Raw genomic sequence first — 17,207 nt, forward strand, 5'->3', positions numbered from 1 at the left:
CCCCCCAAAAAAACAACAACAAAAAACCCCCAAACAAACATTTTAAGTTGTAATTGAGTCTTGATTTTATGAAATTTAAAAGTGTAAAAGACTGCATAGCTGGAGTGAAACATTTTACTGTCATCACTCTGATTGACATATATATAACCAGTAAATGTGCATATGGCTTTTTACTTTATATTTTAAATGATGACAAGAAAAACAAAAGTAGGGAAAAAAAACAACAGCGGCAATAGTTTATACATCTTACATCAAAATATGTGTATTTATACTGTTTAGTAAGTGAAACAGTGCACTTGATGCACATTAGTGAATAGATAACATTCTTGAAAATAAATCGACAGTAGAAATTTTATAGTTCAGTGCCACAATGATGAGATAACTCGTCATCGAACTATTCTGACTTTTCCCTGGTTTGCATTCACTTCGTTGACAAAAATAGTGGTAGCTTTAGCCTGGGGAATCTTTCTAGATTCTTTTCATAGCTAGAAACCCCATCTACCTCATGAAGCAGTCCTTTATTTGAACGTTTTGGTTGGGTCACTGTCCAAGTGTTTGCCTGACTTCTCTCCTCACTCGCTCAACAAAATGTCGGACTGACGCCATGCTCAAGACATGCGATCGTAACGAACTAAATCAACCAAGATTTCTTTCTTTAGCTGATGCTCAGAAAGAATTGAAGCGTAAATTTGAAGGAGAAGACAGTGATGAACATTTATAGGACGATTTGATAGAAAATAAAGGGAGCAATTAAGAGAGTGGCCAAGATGTGACTATCAGTGAGTAATGCCGGATGTTAGCAGATGACAGAACATGACCGAATTATCAGCAGGACACCGTGTGAGCGATATTCTTGGCACTCAGCCAATGCGGTCTGATGAGAACTGGATCAAGTGACCATGTGAGAGGGGTGAAGAGGAGAGGGGGTGGGGACTGAGGGGGTGTGGCCTCACATCCATATTATCACTTGGAGAAGTCACAATGCATTGTGCATCTGTCTCTTAAAAAATATATGTATATTGTGGTTGTTCTAGTATGATTTTTTGTTTGCAGATATCCATTTGTCCAGAAAATATGATATTTTTGTGAAAATTACCTGACTAATGTTTGTAATGAACAAGTTGAAAATGTGACAAAATACAAAACACTGATTTCAAAACAACAGCATGTCACTAAAAATATATAAAATGGGAAAACAGCATGTGTTTTGTATTCTTTATTCATTTACTTTTCACAAAATATATACTTTTATGGGTCTTTCTCCAATAAACTCTCTGTTAAGAAGATGCATTGTGCTGCTACAGTCTCTTGTACATTGAATGTCTATTTGTCCTTGTGATTTTTTATTTAACTTTAATATTTTTTTCATCTTTCTGTCTCTCCCCTCTGTTGTTTTTGGATGTTTTTTTAATGTTGGTATGGTTTGTTTTTGGTGTAAAAACCATGTTCAGTGTCATTTTTTACTCAACAGTCTTTATGTTGTTAAAGACTGGCATTTCTAGGCTTTCTTTAAAAAAAAAAAAAAATTAATCAGATTTTTTTAATCCTGTGCTGCTGTACTACAGACACACATAATTAAAAGAGATCACTTATGAGGATGCTATATGAGGATTCACTTTCTCATGTGGCACAGTCGTGTGTTTGCATGCATTGCATGTACTGATAAATGACTGATTTTCAATGCTGAACCAACATTGGCTCAAACGTTTGTTTCAAGAACAAGCGTCTTTGCAGTCCCATTGAGCTTGGTTTGTGTCTATGTAAAATTCCTGCTCCTAGTGTAACATTTTTCAAAACTGGTGTGACAGATTAAAAGTGTTCTGAAGATCTTTGCTGATATTTCACTGCCGCTGCTTCATATCTGGCTCGATATATGTAGAGGGTGCTGTGTAAAAAGTTGGTTAGTGTTCGACTCCTGACCCAGTGTGTTCACCAATGATCAGGGTTTGAGGCCCCATTCAGGCATGGTATTGTGTCCTTTGGGAAAGACACTTCTATTTCCTCACTCCACCTGGGTGTGAATGAGTACTGACTTTGGTTGGTGAAGGAGAAAAGTGGTAGAGGGAGGCCTAGACACAGTGGGTATAAATTGACTGCACTGATGGCTGGAAAAGATTGTGTGACCTGTAATCTACTTATCTGAAATCATTCAGCTGCTTTGGACTTGCATACTTGGCACTTATTTTTGCCTTTCCCAGTCGATGGATCCAGATCAGCCTGGTCTGTAACGAGTTGATTTGATTTAGCTAGCATTGGAACAGTTACATTTTGGTGGGGGAAAAAAGTAAAGAAACAAGTATACATATTCATGATATTGTACATGTTGCAAATAATAAGAGTTTGTTCTTATTTTATTGATTTTATTGAGTGTATGCATGCCTACACTGTGGGAGCAACAGGATATTGGAACGTATATATATATATATATATATATATATATATATATATATATCTTTGTATGTACGTGTGTGGGGTTGGGGGTGGGAGATATGGGCGAATGTGTGTGTGCTTGTACAAGTAAGTGTTCATCTCTGTGAGTGTGTGTTTGTGTGTGTGTGTGTGTGCCGTGGAAGCTGCGATACGTAGACTAGAAATGAGTGTGTGGAGGAGGGGGTAGAGGAGGTGCAAGGTAATGTGTGTGTGTGTGTGTGTGTGTGTGTGTGTGTTGGAGCTCATGTACGTTTATATGTATTTGACTGTACTTTCATATGTGCTTGTACAAGTAAGTGTTCATCTCTGTGAGTGTGTGTTTGTGTGTGTGTGTGTGTGTGTGTGCCGTGGAAGCTGCGATACTTAGACTAGAAATGAGTGTGTGGAGGAGGGGGGTAGAGGAGGTGCACGGTAATGCGTGTGTGTGTGTGTGTGTTGGAGCTCATGTATGTTTATATGTATTTGACTGTGCTTTCATATATGTGAAACTGCATGTTTGGTGCATTTCTGTTATGCATGTGTGGGTGTATGTGTGAATGTGTGTCTTCATATTTTACATTTATTCGCTTATTTATCACCATTGTTGTCTTATTTATTTATGTTTTATTATTATCATTTTATTAGTATTACTAATATTATTACTACTACCTTTTTCTATATTATAATTATTATTTATTTATTTATTTATGCAAGCTTATCTATTATTTATTCCCCCGTTTTTTTTTTTTTTGTTTTTTTTTGTTGTTTTTTTTTTTTTTGGGGGGGGGGGTTGTTGTTGGTTGGTTTGTTGTTTTTTTCTCAAGGCCTGACTAAGCGCGTTGGGTTACGCTGCTGGTCAGGCATCTGCTTGGCAGATGTGGTGTAGCGTATATGGTTTTGTCCGAACGCAGTGACGCCTCCGTGAGCTACTGAAACTGAAACTGAAACTGATCTTATTTTATCAGTTGTCGGTAGAAGTTGGCGAGCAGTGAACAATTACGTTTGGAGGAGGGGGAGGCCGGAGAGTTTGTTTCTTCTGACAGTTAAAGGGAGAGAAAAAAAATAAAAGAAAGCAATAATTGTGTGTGGTGTGTATCGCGCGAACAAAAGTTTGGTTTTGATTTTATCAGTTATCACACAGTATTTTTTTAACTGCAAGGGGCAGTGAAGTATGTGTGTGTAAGAGAGAATGAAACAAACATTAGATTGTTTGGAGGAGAGTTTGTTTCCCCCGACAGTTCCCGTACGTCATGGGTGTGGAGCCACCCATACTTGCAAAGAACGCCTTGCGCGCTACACGTTGTTTATGTGACGTCACTCGTGCCTGCTAGAGAGAGAGCGAGAGAGAGAGGGGGGGGGGGAGGGGGGTCGGCTGGGGGATGGGGGGGTGCGGGAGGCAGGCTTTGGTATGAAAGTGCTTCTTGCCCACCGTTCGGTATTGGTGCCACCGAGATCAGGCCAGATTCGGTTCCGTCTGCTACTACCTTTTTTGTCTGTTGTGCATGGTGTACTTTTTCATGTCTGCGGTTTTACTCTGAAGTTTAACTCATTTCAAAAATAGATATCTATTGTACTAGATAAAAGAACTGATTTAAATACAATTTAGAATGAATTGTTTTTATTGTTAAAAAAAAAAATCATAAACACAAAAACGAAAGAACAGTGTTTCCTATAATCCTAAAATCTGATACAAAACAACAACAACAACAACAAAAACCCCAACATTTCTGTTTGTAATGGAGATGCATCTTCTGTACTTCGTCTATAGATCCCAGATCGAAATATCTTCGATAAGCTGCAGCCACCAAAGGTACCACTGCATCATCATCTGACCTAATTTCGTCAGTCACACACACGCACGCACACACACACACACACACGTACACACACACACACACGTACATAGAGCATTAGTCAAATGTTGCGGGGGTTTCCGACGTTTCACTAAAGTGTGGCTGGACAGGGACAGAGATAGCGCACATGTTTGTGTTTGTGTGTCTGTTAGTCAGTGTCTTGCCGGACCATGAGAACATCCGTACGCTCCAAAGGGTGGGAGTGAATCCGGTCGTTCATTCGTTGCAATAAAGCGCGCTTGCTTTAGTTATTGTTTTTAATTCAAATTGCATGCTAGATTTCATCGAAACGACTCAGAATTGGCTCTCAGTCAGTTCTAAATAATACATAATGTTTGGCACCCTGACAAGAGAGCTGCCATCAACAGGTACAGAACAGATCAGACCAAAACGGGCCGTTCATTATTATCACTGGCAGTCGCGGGGACAGACGTAAAGAGTGTGGCTTTTTTCCTTCTTCGATTTTGACGTCAAATATATCGTCATTACTGAGTGTCGGACGACGTATCGGGACATCATACCTAAGTTCAGTTCACCCCCTTCCCCCTCCCCCGTTTTCTCTCCGGATTTGCGCATATCTCAGAATGGCATCTGGCTGGGGGTTTCTGCGGCAGTCACGCCCGGACTAAAAGTTTAGTTTAAAATTTTTTTTTTTACATTGTTTATAATGAAATGGAAAAGCCCATTTACGCGAAGCACCTACGGGTGTTTCTCTTTCTTCTCAGAAACTATGGTTTGCTGTACACTGACCCACGACGTACCGTACGGCGCGTAGAATTTTAGGCGACGTACGGCCGGAAAGGTTAAAGGAGAGAAAAAAAAAGAAAAGAAAAAAATGATTGTGTGTGATGTATATCATGCAAACAAGAGTTTGATTTTGATTTAACAGTTATCACACAGTTTTTTTTTAACTACAGGGAGCGGTGATGTATGCCACATGTGTAAGAGAAAATGAAACAAACATTAGATTTCCTTGCTTTTCTTACATTAAGAAAGTGTAATATTCAAACCATCATTTTACTCATGATCATCCAGTGGTGGTTGTAAGCATCTGTTCTCCTTCACAACTGACTTTGAAAAGAAATCTTATAAATAAATAAAAAGAAGGGGGGGGGGGGGGAGATAACTGGCTGTGGTTACGAAATGTTGAACACAGATGTAAAATTGTTTAATCCTGAGCAACTACTGCTCTGAAATACGTTGGGCGGTTTTAGACCTAATATGAAACCCTGCTATACAGATCATGTTAATGACAACATGTGCACATATATTCACAGTGACCAGTTGGTCTAGGTTAGTTTTCTTTTTATGTATGGATGCAGGAAAGGCATTGGTACATCCCGTGGTCCAATTCTTCAGGTCAAACGGAAAAAAACAACAAAAAACTATCACATATCAGTTGTATATCAAATATTATTGTGCTTATCTATTCTATATGCAGTGTAGTTTCTTTCAGCAGAATATTTCCTCTGTAACACCGATACCTGTCTGAATCTATGAGGTTGCTTGAAACTAGACTGCGTGCATACTCACACACACTTTCGCACTTAACAGACATCTTCTACCTTGATAATGATTTTATTATGCATCTGTCTGCCTGTCTCTGTCTCTCAGTGTGTGTGTGTGTGTGTGTGTCAGTGCAGTACGTACGTGCTTGTGTATGTGTGCAGTGCCGGCGTACTGCTTGTGTATGTGTGCATGTGCGCGCGCGTGTTCGTCAGTTTGTAACTGAGTGTGTGTGCGTGCGTGATTGTGTGTGACGGCACACACGTGCACTGACGGTGCGTGTACAGTAGTGTGTGTGTGTGTGTGTCCCACGCTGTGTGTGTCAGTGTTTGTTATGTAAGTAACATAATATATATTTCTGAATGGCCTTCCCATCAGAAGAAAATCTACAAGTTAGGTAGGGAAAAATGGAGAATAAGTCCATCTTATATGCATGTAGTGGAGGCTATCAAAAAATTCGCTCTGCAATTGTCACTCCTGTATAAATTGGTTTGCTTCCCACATCCACATGCCCCTGGAGTTAAATAATATATATCCCAAATCTCTCTCTCTCTCTCTCTCTCTCTCTGTGTGTGTGTGTGTGTGTGTGCCAGTGTGTGTGTGTGCCGTGTGTGTGTGTCTGTCAGTCTGTCCATCTCTTTCTGTGTCTCTCTCAGTGTCTCCAATTTATTCAGTCCCCCGAATATTATATAAATCCATGCTTGCTTCGGTTATGTTTACTGATTAACGGCATCTAACGATGCGAAAAACATACGTAGTTTTGCTATGTATCTTTATAAAGCACTGCAGTTAAGAGAGACGCTCATTTCTTAGATTCACTGATAGTTTGTTGTGAATGACGTTGTATTGTTTATATTACCAATTGCAATGACATGTAAAACTGTTCATTACCCCCTGTTCATATGGGGCTATGGCCATAATTGAATAAACCATCTTGAATCTCTGTGTGTCTGTCTCAGTCTCTGTCACACACACACACACACACACACACACACACACACACACACACACACACACGTGACATACATACATACACGCGCAAGCGCGCACATACGACACACACATAAAAACTGAAAAAGTGTAAACGGTTTTTCGCATGTGCGCACGTCTTTTCACAGTTTTTGTTGTTGTTGTTTTCCAAATACAATAGACTGAGCAACACACTAGACGCCACGTTCTTGGCATCAGAGATATTTTCCAATCCCTTTTGCGGCCAATCAGTGGTAGCCTCTGTGCGTGTGTGTATGTGTGGGTCTGTGTTTTTGAGTGCGTTTGTGCATGCGCAACAGTGTAAGTGTACACAAGTGTCAGGAGAGTTCTGTGCACGTGCGTGTGTGTGTGTGTGTGAGGGGGAGGTGGGGGTGCGGGGGGAGGTGGGGTAGAGGATGAGGTATGTGAGTGTATGCATGCCTACATTGTGGGAGCAACAGGATATTGGAACGTATATATATATATATATATATATATATATATATCTTTGTATATATGTGTGTGGGGTTGGGGGTGGGAGATATGGGCGTGTGTGTGTGTGTGCTTGTACAAGTGTTCATCTGTGTTTGTGTGTGCCGTGGAAGCTGCGATACATAGACTAGAAATGAGTGTGTGGAGGAGGGGGTTAGAGGAGGTGCAGGGTAATGTGTGGTGTGTGTGTGTGTGTGTGTGCTGGAGCTCATGTACGTTTATATGTATTTGACTGTGCTTTCATATCTGTGAAACTGCATGTTTGGTACATATCTGTTATGCATGTGTGGGTGTATGTGTGAATGTGTGTCTTCATGGTTTACACTTATTTGCTTATTTATCATCATTGTTGTCTTATTTATTTGTTTATTATTATTCACTTATTTTATTATTATTATCATTACTACTACTTTTTTATATCATAATTATTATTTATTTATTTATGTAAGCTTATCTATTATTTATTCACCTTTTTTTTCTTTTTTTTATCAAGGCCTGACTAAGCGCGTTGGGTTACACTGCTGGTCAGGCATCTGCTTGGCAGATGTGGTGTAGCGTATATGGATTTGTCCGAACGCAGTGACGCCTCCTTGAGCTACTGAAACTGAAACTGTTTTCAAATACTTTCTTTATTGCCGGGTGTCCCCCCCACCCCCCAACCCCGCGGCCCCACCCCCACCCCCCTAACCCCTCCTCAGCTCCCCAGAACGGCCCTACCTATATCAGTAAAAACGTCAGTCGCCGGTGAGCTGCACACGAACATTTTTACTTTTGCACGTTAAATACCCGGCGTAACTGATGTATCTGATTTTTTTTTTTTTATTTTACGTCGTCAGTGTCGGCGGGCCCGGGTGTTAATGGTGTTATTGGTGTCAGAGTGTGTGTGTGTGTGAGTGTGTGCCGGCGTGTGTGTGTGTCAGTGTGTGCATGTGTGTGCCACGCTGTGTGTGTGTGTGTGTGTGCGCGCGTGCGCGCGCGCTTATGTCTGGGAGGGAGATGGGAAATCAATGAGTGCGAACGTGATCAATCTGAAGTGCGTGTATGGGAGGCTATCGAAAAAACCTTCTTGTGCAATAGTTTGGTCCCTTTTGGGGGAAACTTGGAAATGTGAAGGCTATCTCCGAAATAACCCTTTCGTGTGGATATGCATTCAATTCTTTTGATATCGTTGTAGTATTAAACATGATGAATATCATTTTGACTGTTGCACCGGCAACTTGATGCACGGAACTTTTATCGAGCAGATAAAAGAACGCCTCAGCACGCACTCACGCGCACTCAGAGCACACTGGCACTGATCAACGAGCTGAACACAGCAGATGATCTCGCCAAGGCTTTAAATGTTTCATTTATTTTTGTCGTTATTTCCTTCTGGCATTTTATTCTTTTTCCATTATGTCCCACCATGTTTCTTTTTGCGTAAAGTTTTTCGTTTTCTTCTTTTAGTTTAGCTCTTGTTTGAACGCACTGGGTTCACTGAATCCAGTCCCGGCAGTCCACACACACACACACACACACTTCAGTATGTTGATCTTCTTCACGTTGAGTAGCCACGCAAAATCAACATCATATTGTTTAGTTTGTTTTGTTTTTGTTTTTTGTGTGCTCAGTACTTTCCCCCCAAAGAAACTGAATGTTCACCTGGTGGTGTGAAAACAACAACAAAAAATAACTGAAAAGCGAGATCAACATTATTTTGAGAAAAAGGTCACCGACGTGCACTGCATTCGACCACAAAGCACGTGCATATCATCTTTTGGGAGAAAAAAAAAAGGAGGAGTAATTAACTCTCATTTACTGGCAACATCTGAAACATGAGTGTTTTCCCGCTGTTTTCGGCCTTGACACCAGACGACAACTTTGAAGGTTTTCTTCCTGGGGTGACAAAATCAACGTGTTTTGCTTGACTTATCACAGACTTTGCTTGAAAGCAAATTGAACCCCAGATCATAAGCATGCCTACCGCACTCGTTTTTCTGGCTGAGGGAGCAGAAGAAATGGAAACTGTCATTACAGTTGATGTGTTGCGACGTGCCGGGGTGAGACTGCATGGCTGTGTGCGGCTTCACAATTTACTGGTTTTGATAAAATCCATAAGACTACCTGATTTCAGTTTTGGTATCCCTGACTCATGACACAGAAAAGTTTGGGTTTTTTTCTGACAGAGTGCATTTGTTCGCACGTGGTAAGTTCACATGAGTTTCCCCATTCAAACATAGGCCACATATGTTGTCTGCTTTAGTGATAACAAAATTAAGGTCAAGGCCATTTCCATGTTAAAATTGTCAATTCGCCCATATCAGTTACTGAAAATCATTTTCACGCAATCATGAAATATCGTACAGTAACTAAACGAACTATATCATACGATTATGTTATATTTTTTTTAAATGTAGCAAACAATATAGACAAATTAAGCGATCCATCATCTCTGATTGCATTTATTAAAAAAAAAAAAACAAAAAAAAAAAACAAACACCACCACCAAAAACCAACTTCTAAAGACATGTCTTTGCCAGCCACATATGTCATTTAATGAGGTACTTGTAGAAGTCATGTTGGATTTACACTTTGAAATGCACCCATCATTTGCCCTTGCAGTTAACAAACTGAAGTCGTTTGATTGTAATTCGTCAATGACATGATCTTTAACCTTTTCACTGCATATATTATTGCTGAGATGTATGCAGAGAAATTTTCCAGAAGAATGGAAAAATCATACCAGAAAAATGGAAAAATTATGTTTGTAATCTTAGTTCAGTCATACCTCCCTAACTATTGAGGATAATAGAAGAAAAAAAGGAAGTATTCACCACTCTGCATTGCTACTTTCAGCTCCTAGAAAATAGTAATCTTTAATTATAATGTAACTTACACAACACATACACACAAACGCAGGCACGTTCGCGCACAAGCACATGCCCCCCCCCACCCCACCCCCCAACCCCTCCCCCATCTCCCCCGCCACCGTCCCCACACACATGGTCATAACATACACATAAAGACAGACAAAAGAGAGAACTGATCACAGTGCACATCTTCCTTCCTTTTGCTGTTACACACCTAAATACACTTCACCACCATCCCACCCCAAGACCATCATGGGAGTGTATTTATCTTGTACAGCAAATGGCTTTTTGTGTTATGCTGAAAAAAGCAAGAGTGTAGTATTTCGACGTATGGTGTTGATCAATACAGTATAGCACCCTGTGTTCTATGATAATTGATATACACTGAACATCAGCAGCACAATTTGGGGGGTTAATTGTTTTGTAAACCATGCTTCATTTACATTGTACATTTTTCCCCATTACAGCTAATGACAGAATAATCAATATTTGATGGTCACTCTACAGAAGGAGGAAAGCTGTATGTCACATTTATAGATTGAGACCAATATGTCATAATCCCACTGTCTTATATGACTTCTGAAGTTAGTTGTCAGATCATGAAAACAAATACTCTTGTGGAAAAGTAAATGAAGTTGGCTGCAAACAAACTCCCAATACTTGTATTAAGACATTTAGATACCAGTTCAATCATATAAACAGAGCTTTTTTATATACATAAAGTAGACTTGGCGGTTTTGCCATAAACTTGGCAGGAGCTGCAGCATCAGACACCATTGGCACGGCATGTCCTTTTTTGTCTTTTTTTCTTTGAACAGATTGATGTGACCTTGGCAGGACTGAGTGGTGAAGGACCAGTAAAATGCAGCCGTAATGTCAAAGTTGTTCCTGATACTGGCTTGGAGAAAGCTCTGAAGAAAGGGCCATATGACGCATACGTCTTGCCAGGGGGTGCTGGTGGGGCGAAGAAACTTGCAGAGGTAACTCATTATGATGTTGAATGTTTGGCATGATGTGCTTTTCCAGTTTTGTATTATGTGAATATGAAACAAATCCTGTTGTACTTGGTTAGACAAAGGCACAACTTCAAGCCAATGCCACTTAGCCCTGACTATCGGCTTGCAGGCAGTAAAATTGAAGGTATAGCACAGAAATCAGCCCAGAAAATTTCTCAAAAAAAAAAAAATCTCACTGTCTGTTCATATACTTATGCTTGACTTAAAATGCAACAACAAACATGTGGAAAATATCTAGAAACAAATATTATAGCATTGATTTATTAACATTTCAAATTTCATCTTGAAGGTTTATTCCAGAAAAGACCCCATGGGTGTAGATGAAAAATCCAGTAACAAATGGAACAAAAGGGGCAAATAGAGCATGACAGTACAAGTGGCAAGATTACCCAGTACATAATGAACGTATCTGTGCCTGTGTGTAAATGAAATTATGCGCAGTTTCACCTTTTCTGTGCCTATAGGACATCAGTTTATGTCCTAAACAAAGTGCTTCCCCAGGACCTGTAAGATGTCCATTGACGTCCTGCAGCTTCTTTTTTTTCTGTGCCCATAGCATGACAGTTGACATCCCAAAAAGGAGTACTATTTTGAATTAACATAAATTTTCAATAAAGTTGACATTACGATTAACTGAGACAATGTGTGTGAGTGTGTGTGTGTGTGTGTGTGTGTGTGTGTGTGTGTATGGGAATCTAGGGAACTATTTTTACAACTACGTTCTTGAACAAAAGAGAAAATCACTTGAAATATCATTTGAAAATGTGTTCACTGTTCAATCAATAAATTCACACATGATTTAAAGTTATTCACGTGTATTTATGCTACCTGGTTTGTTTTATGGGTTTTAGCTATTTCAGGTTACAGTATTTACAGTAGGTGTCATTCAAATAAAGCTATAAATAGACTGGGATTTCCCAAGACAACATAGTTTATCCTGGAGCAAAAGTTCTGTTGATCAATTGACCCATCTGTCTAAATCATAGTAAATGTCATAGGTCAATTCAAAGATTTATGGGTCATATAATACTCTTTGTCCTTTACCACAGGTTTACTATTGACTGACAAATAAACAGACAAGCATGCATGCAGGTGTGTGCCCTTGAAATAATTGGTAAACAATATGTCACCATTTTAGCAGTAATAAAATAACGATGCAGTAATTTATAAGATTTATCTTGTTTTTTGTTGTTGTTTTTTTGTGATAGAAATCACAGTCATGATAATCAGTTAAGCCTAATCTCTCTTCTTTGTTTTGTTATGTTTGCACATGTTTATATATATATATTGTTTCAACACAGAGAGAGGGGTGGGGGTCATGTCAATCAGTGATAAGAGTAAAACAAGTTCTAGATCAAATCTAAGTGGTTTTATAAACTCCTCAGAAGACTTTTTTTTCCACCTTTGAATAACATATATTTATTGATCTCAACTCTGTTCTGTGATAGTTGATTCACCCCATTCTGGGTACTGGAAGTAGCCACAGTATAATTGTGTATGATGTCAAACACTGGGTTTATTATTTGCAGTGCAGAATGGTTGGGGATGCCTTGAAGGAGCAAGAGAAGCACGGGAGGCTGGTGGCTGCTGTGTGTGCTGGTATGTTCATGTTTTTCATTTTTGAATGTTCACATATGAAAACATGAAACTAGAGGGGTCAGTTGATATGGACCCATCATTTATCAGTATGGTGAACTGAATGAAAAGAATTAAGCTTTGTACTATTGAAAAAGAAAATCTCACTTTACTGAAAAACAGTACAGTGGCAAAAATGTTAACGAGGATATCCTCGTTTAATTACACATACTTAACCGTGACCCAACTAGTGCAGACTCCAGCAGGGGTCTGACACTCCTGTCCTGTGCAAACTACTATCTGTCTATGCGGAGAAAACGAAAACACAATTTCAGCTGTTTCTGCTGAATGTTTTCAAGTTCATGATGATCCAAGTGTGGCAGAATGAAATCCAGTTGTGGTTGAATTCAAGATCATGCAGCTGATAAGCCAATCACAGCATACAGCATACAGAGTCAGCCATTTTATGATATATCAAACTGATGATAGCAAATTATGATATTTCACAGAAGGGCTGTACTCTATCCTTCCTTTTGTCATATATCACAGCACCACTTGAGCTGGAAAGATGCAGTGTGGAATGGGAAATTTGAGCAGCACTTTCAAAGATGTATCTATGAAGTGGCTGACAGCCAAAGAAGGGTTGAAGCCATCTAGAGCTTAAAGTAAAAAACATGTATGGCTCAGATTTTAATTCTGTGCGCCTATACCTTCAACATGAATTTCACCTTCATTTTCTCAAGGAGGTGTCACTGCATTCAGGCAAATCCATGTACACTACACACCTTGTAGGCAGATGCCTGACCAGCAGCACAACTCAATGCACTCAGTCAGGCCTTGAGTGCATGCATATATATTTGTGAACCTATCAGTATCACTAGTACCAGAGTGGATTTCTTCTACAGAATTTTGCCTGTGGTCAACACTTATGTGACCATAGGTTCTTTGTCAGTGCGTCAAGTGTGTGCTGCACATTGGAACGTGGTTTATTATTGTCTCATCTGAATGACTAGATGCACAGTTTTAATTTCCACTCAAACATGGGAGAAAGTGCAAGACAGGGAATCAAACCCAGGCTCTCGTGGACACTGTATTTGCAGATGAATAACTTGAACATGAGCGTGATCACACTTCAAGCCATGTGGTGGGAGGAGTCAGGGCAGTAATCTTTTTTCTTTCTTTTTTTTTTTTTGTATAGTTTTATCCCCCAGTAACCTGCATCTTTCTGTTGCCAGCTCCAACAGCCTTGGTGGCCCATGGGATTGGGAAAGGCAAAAAAGTCACAAGCTATCCCAGTGTTGCTGAGAAAATGAAAGGTGATTTTTGTATTGCTGATGTTTGTGTTGTTTTCCATACTTAGTGATATGACAGCGACTCCTTATATTTGTGAACTGCAAGTCTCATGTTTACTCGTAAGTAGTTTCTTGAGTGTTCGGAAACTGTTTTGTTCCATGCTAGTGCAAAATAGGCAGCTGTACTACACTTTTGGAGATGCACATGCTGGATATGTTTATAGTTCCACAATGTATCAAACATTGACATGGATTTTGTGATCTTTATTGTGCATATTTGATTGTTTACATTTGTACACAAAGAAGATTCGAGGCACCAGCTTTGGTGTTGTCATGTTGTCATGGTTTTGACCTTTATATTGACTAATACTAATATTCAAACAGGTGTGTGTATGTGCGATAGTAAGACCCAAGTACTTTCTTAGTTTCATGTGTCCTGTTTGTAGTTGTTTATGTTTTTTCTGCTTGTTATATTTTACTGTTTGTGACTGCTGTCATCAGAATGTTCTTCTGACTTTGGTGTATTTGTAATGGTGCCTAGAATTTTAAAAGACTGCAGGCACAGCCACCACTTTAGAAATAGTTAAATATTATTATTATTATTATTGTTTGTCAGTGATAGTGTATGAGAAATGGAAACACCACAAGATTTTGTTCCCTTTCAGGATATACATATTCCACGGACCGTGTTGTTGTGGATGGGAATTTGATCACAAGCCAGGGACCAGGCACCTGCTTTGAGTTTGCTCTGAAGATCGTAGAGCACCTTGTCTCCAAGGATAAAGCTCATTCCCTGGTGGAGCCAATGCTCATCAAGATGTAACAGCCTGAGTTTGTGGAGATGCTGGCACACTGTTTTGTTCTGTTGCCAGAAGGACTGAAGTTTTGTTTTCAGTTTGTTCCAGTTGTGAACATTCTGCTCTTTTTTTGTTCTTGGCCATGGGAAGAAAAACACTTTGACTTGTCAGTTTTAATTTGTGAATGCTCTTGGCTGATGGAATTTTATAAAAACCCACTTTGACTTCTCAGTGTTAATTTGTGAATGCTCTTGGCCAATGGAATTTGATAAAAACCCAACACTGTCTTGCACTCTGTTATTACATGCTGGCAATTTATTGATTTGTTTTTGGTTGTACTGTTCCCCAGTTTCTTATTTCTTCAGCCATAATAACGGATGCCAAACATGTTACATATATACCAGATTCAGTGAATTATAATTTGTGACATATATTTTACCAGTTGTATGAAAGACTGAATTTCATATCAAAGGATGGACTGCATCTCAAAAGTGAAATGCTCTTTGATAAAACAAAAAACAAAAACAAAAAAACTCAAACATTTTATGTTATAAATGAGTCTTGATTTTATGAAATTTAAAAGTGAAAAAAGACTGTGCATTGCTGGAATGAAACATTTTACTGTCATCACTCTGATTGACGTATATATAACCAGTAAATGTGCTTTGTGCATTGCTGGAATGAAACATTTTACTGTCATCACTCTGATTGACGTATATATAACCAGTAAATGTGCTTTTTAGTTTAGCTTAGTTTTTAAATGATAACAAGAAAAACAAAGGTAGGGAAATAAAAACCAATATTTATACTGTTTAGTAAGTGAAACAGTGCATTTAATGCACATTAGTGCATAAATAACATTTCTGAAAATAAATCAAGACAGTTGAAATTTTATAGTTCAGTTTACCGGTTCAAATGTTAAGTAGCAGTTCGCGGTTTATAGATTATTTTGGTTGCATTTTAATGTGACACTAGATTGTGGCTATATCCTTAGTTTTGTTCCCATTGTTGTTGCGTTCTTGCTGTTAAGAAGATGCATTGTGCTGCTACAGTCTCTTGTACATTGAAGGTCTATTTGTCCTTGTGATTATTTGCTTCTTTTTTTTTTAATGCAAAATATGTTTTTCATCTCTGTCTCTCCCCTCTGTTGTTTTGGATGTTCTTTATGTTTGTATGGTTTGTTTTTGGTGTAAAACCCACGTTCAGTGTCATTTTTTACTCAACAGTCTTTATGTTGTTAAAGACTGGCATTTCTAGGCTTTCTTTTTAAAAAAATATTTGATCAGGTGTTGTTTTTTTTATCCTGTGCTGCTGTACTGCATACACACATAATTAAAAGAGATCACTTATGAGGATGCTAAGGATTCACTTTCTCATGTTGCACAGTCATTTGCTTGCATGCATTGCATGTACTGATAAATGACTGATTTTCTATGCTGAACCAACATTGGCTCAAACATTTGTTTCAAGAACAAGCGTCTTTGCAGTCCCAGTGAGCTTGGTTTGTGTCTATGTAAAATTCCTGCTCCTAGTGTAACATTTTTCAAAACTGGTGTGACAGATTAAAAGTGTTCTAAAGATCTTTGCTGATATTTCGCTGCCGCTGCTTTATATCTGGCTCGATATATGTGGAGGGTGCTGTGTAAGAAGTTGGTTATTGTTTGACTCCTGACCCAGTGTGTTCACCAATGATCAGGGTTTGAGGCCCCATTCTGGCATAGTATTGTGTCCTTTGGGAAAGACACTTTACTCCTATTTCCTCACTCCACCTGGGTGTGAATGAGTACTGACTTTGGTTGGTGAAGGTGAAATGTGGCAGAGGGAGGCCTAGACAAAGTGGGTATGAATTGACTGCACTGATGGCCGGAAAAGGTTGTGGGACCTGTAATCTATTTATCTGAAATCATTTAGCTGCTTTGTACTTGCATACTTGGCACTTTTTTTGCCTTTCCCAGTCGATGGATCCAGATCAGCCTGGTCTGTAATGAGTTGATTTGATTTAGCTAGCACTGGAACAGCTACATTTTGGTGGGAAAAAAGTAAAAGAGAAAAGTGTGCATATTGTGCATGTTGCAAATGATAAGAGTTTGTTCTGATTTTATCAGTCGTCAGTTGAAGCTGGCTAGCAATGAACAGTTACGTTTGGAGGAGGTGGAGGAGAGTTTGTTTCCTCTGACAGTTAAAGGGAGAGACAAAAAAATAAAAGAAAGAAATAATTGTGTGTGGTGTATATCATGCAAACAAGAGTTTGGTTTTGATTTTATCAGTTATCACACAGTTTTTTTTTTTTAACTGCAAGGGGCGGTGACGTATGTGTGTGTAAGAGAGAATGAAACAAACATTAGATTGCTTGCTTTTCTTACATTAAGTAAGTGTAATTTGTAATTTTCAAACCATCATTTTACTCATGATCAACCAGTGGTGGTTGTAAGCATATGTTCTCCTTCAC

The 17,207-nt window shown here is 39.0% G+C and overlaps 1 protein-coding gene across 1 annotated transcript; it reads left to right on the forward strand.

The window, feature by feature from the left end:
* The first annotated feature begins 9,060 nt into the window (after positions 1 to 9,060).
* On the forward strand, positions 9,061 to 16,975 carry LOC143287634 (Parkinson disease protein 7 homolog). Its single transcript, XM_076595752.1, has 5 exons — positions 9,061 to 9,268; positions 10,897 to 11,058; positions 12,624 to 12,693; positions 13,905 to 13,985; positions 14,627 to 16,975. Exons 1-5 carry the CDS (start codon positions 9,185 to 9,187, stop codon positions 14,782 to 14,784), a joined length of 555 nt encoding a protein of 184 aa, XP_076451867.1. The 5' UTR covers positions 9,061 to 9,184; the 3' UTR covers positions 14,785 to 16,975.
* Positions 16,976 to 17,207: the final 232 nt, after the last annotated feature.

The sequence above is a fragment of the Babylonia areolata genome, chromosome 11 (genome assembly GCF_041734735.1).
Source record: "Babylonia areolata isolate BAREFJ2019XMU chromosome 11, ASM4173473v1, whole genome shotgun sequence".
Classification (NCBI taxonomy): Eukaryota; Metazoa; Mollusca; class Gastropoda; order Neogastropoda; family Buccinidae; genus Babylonia; species Babylonia areolata.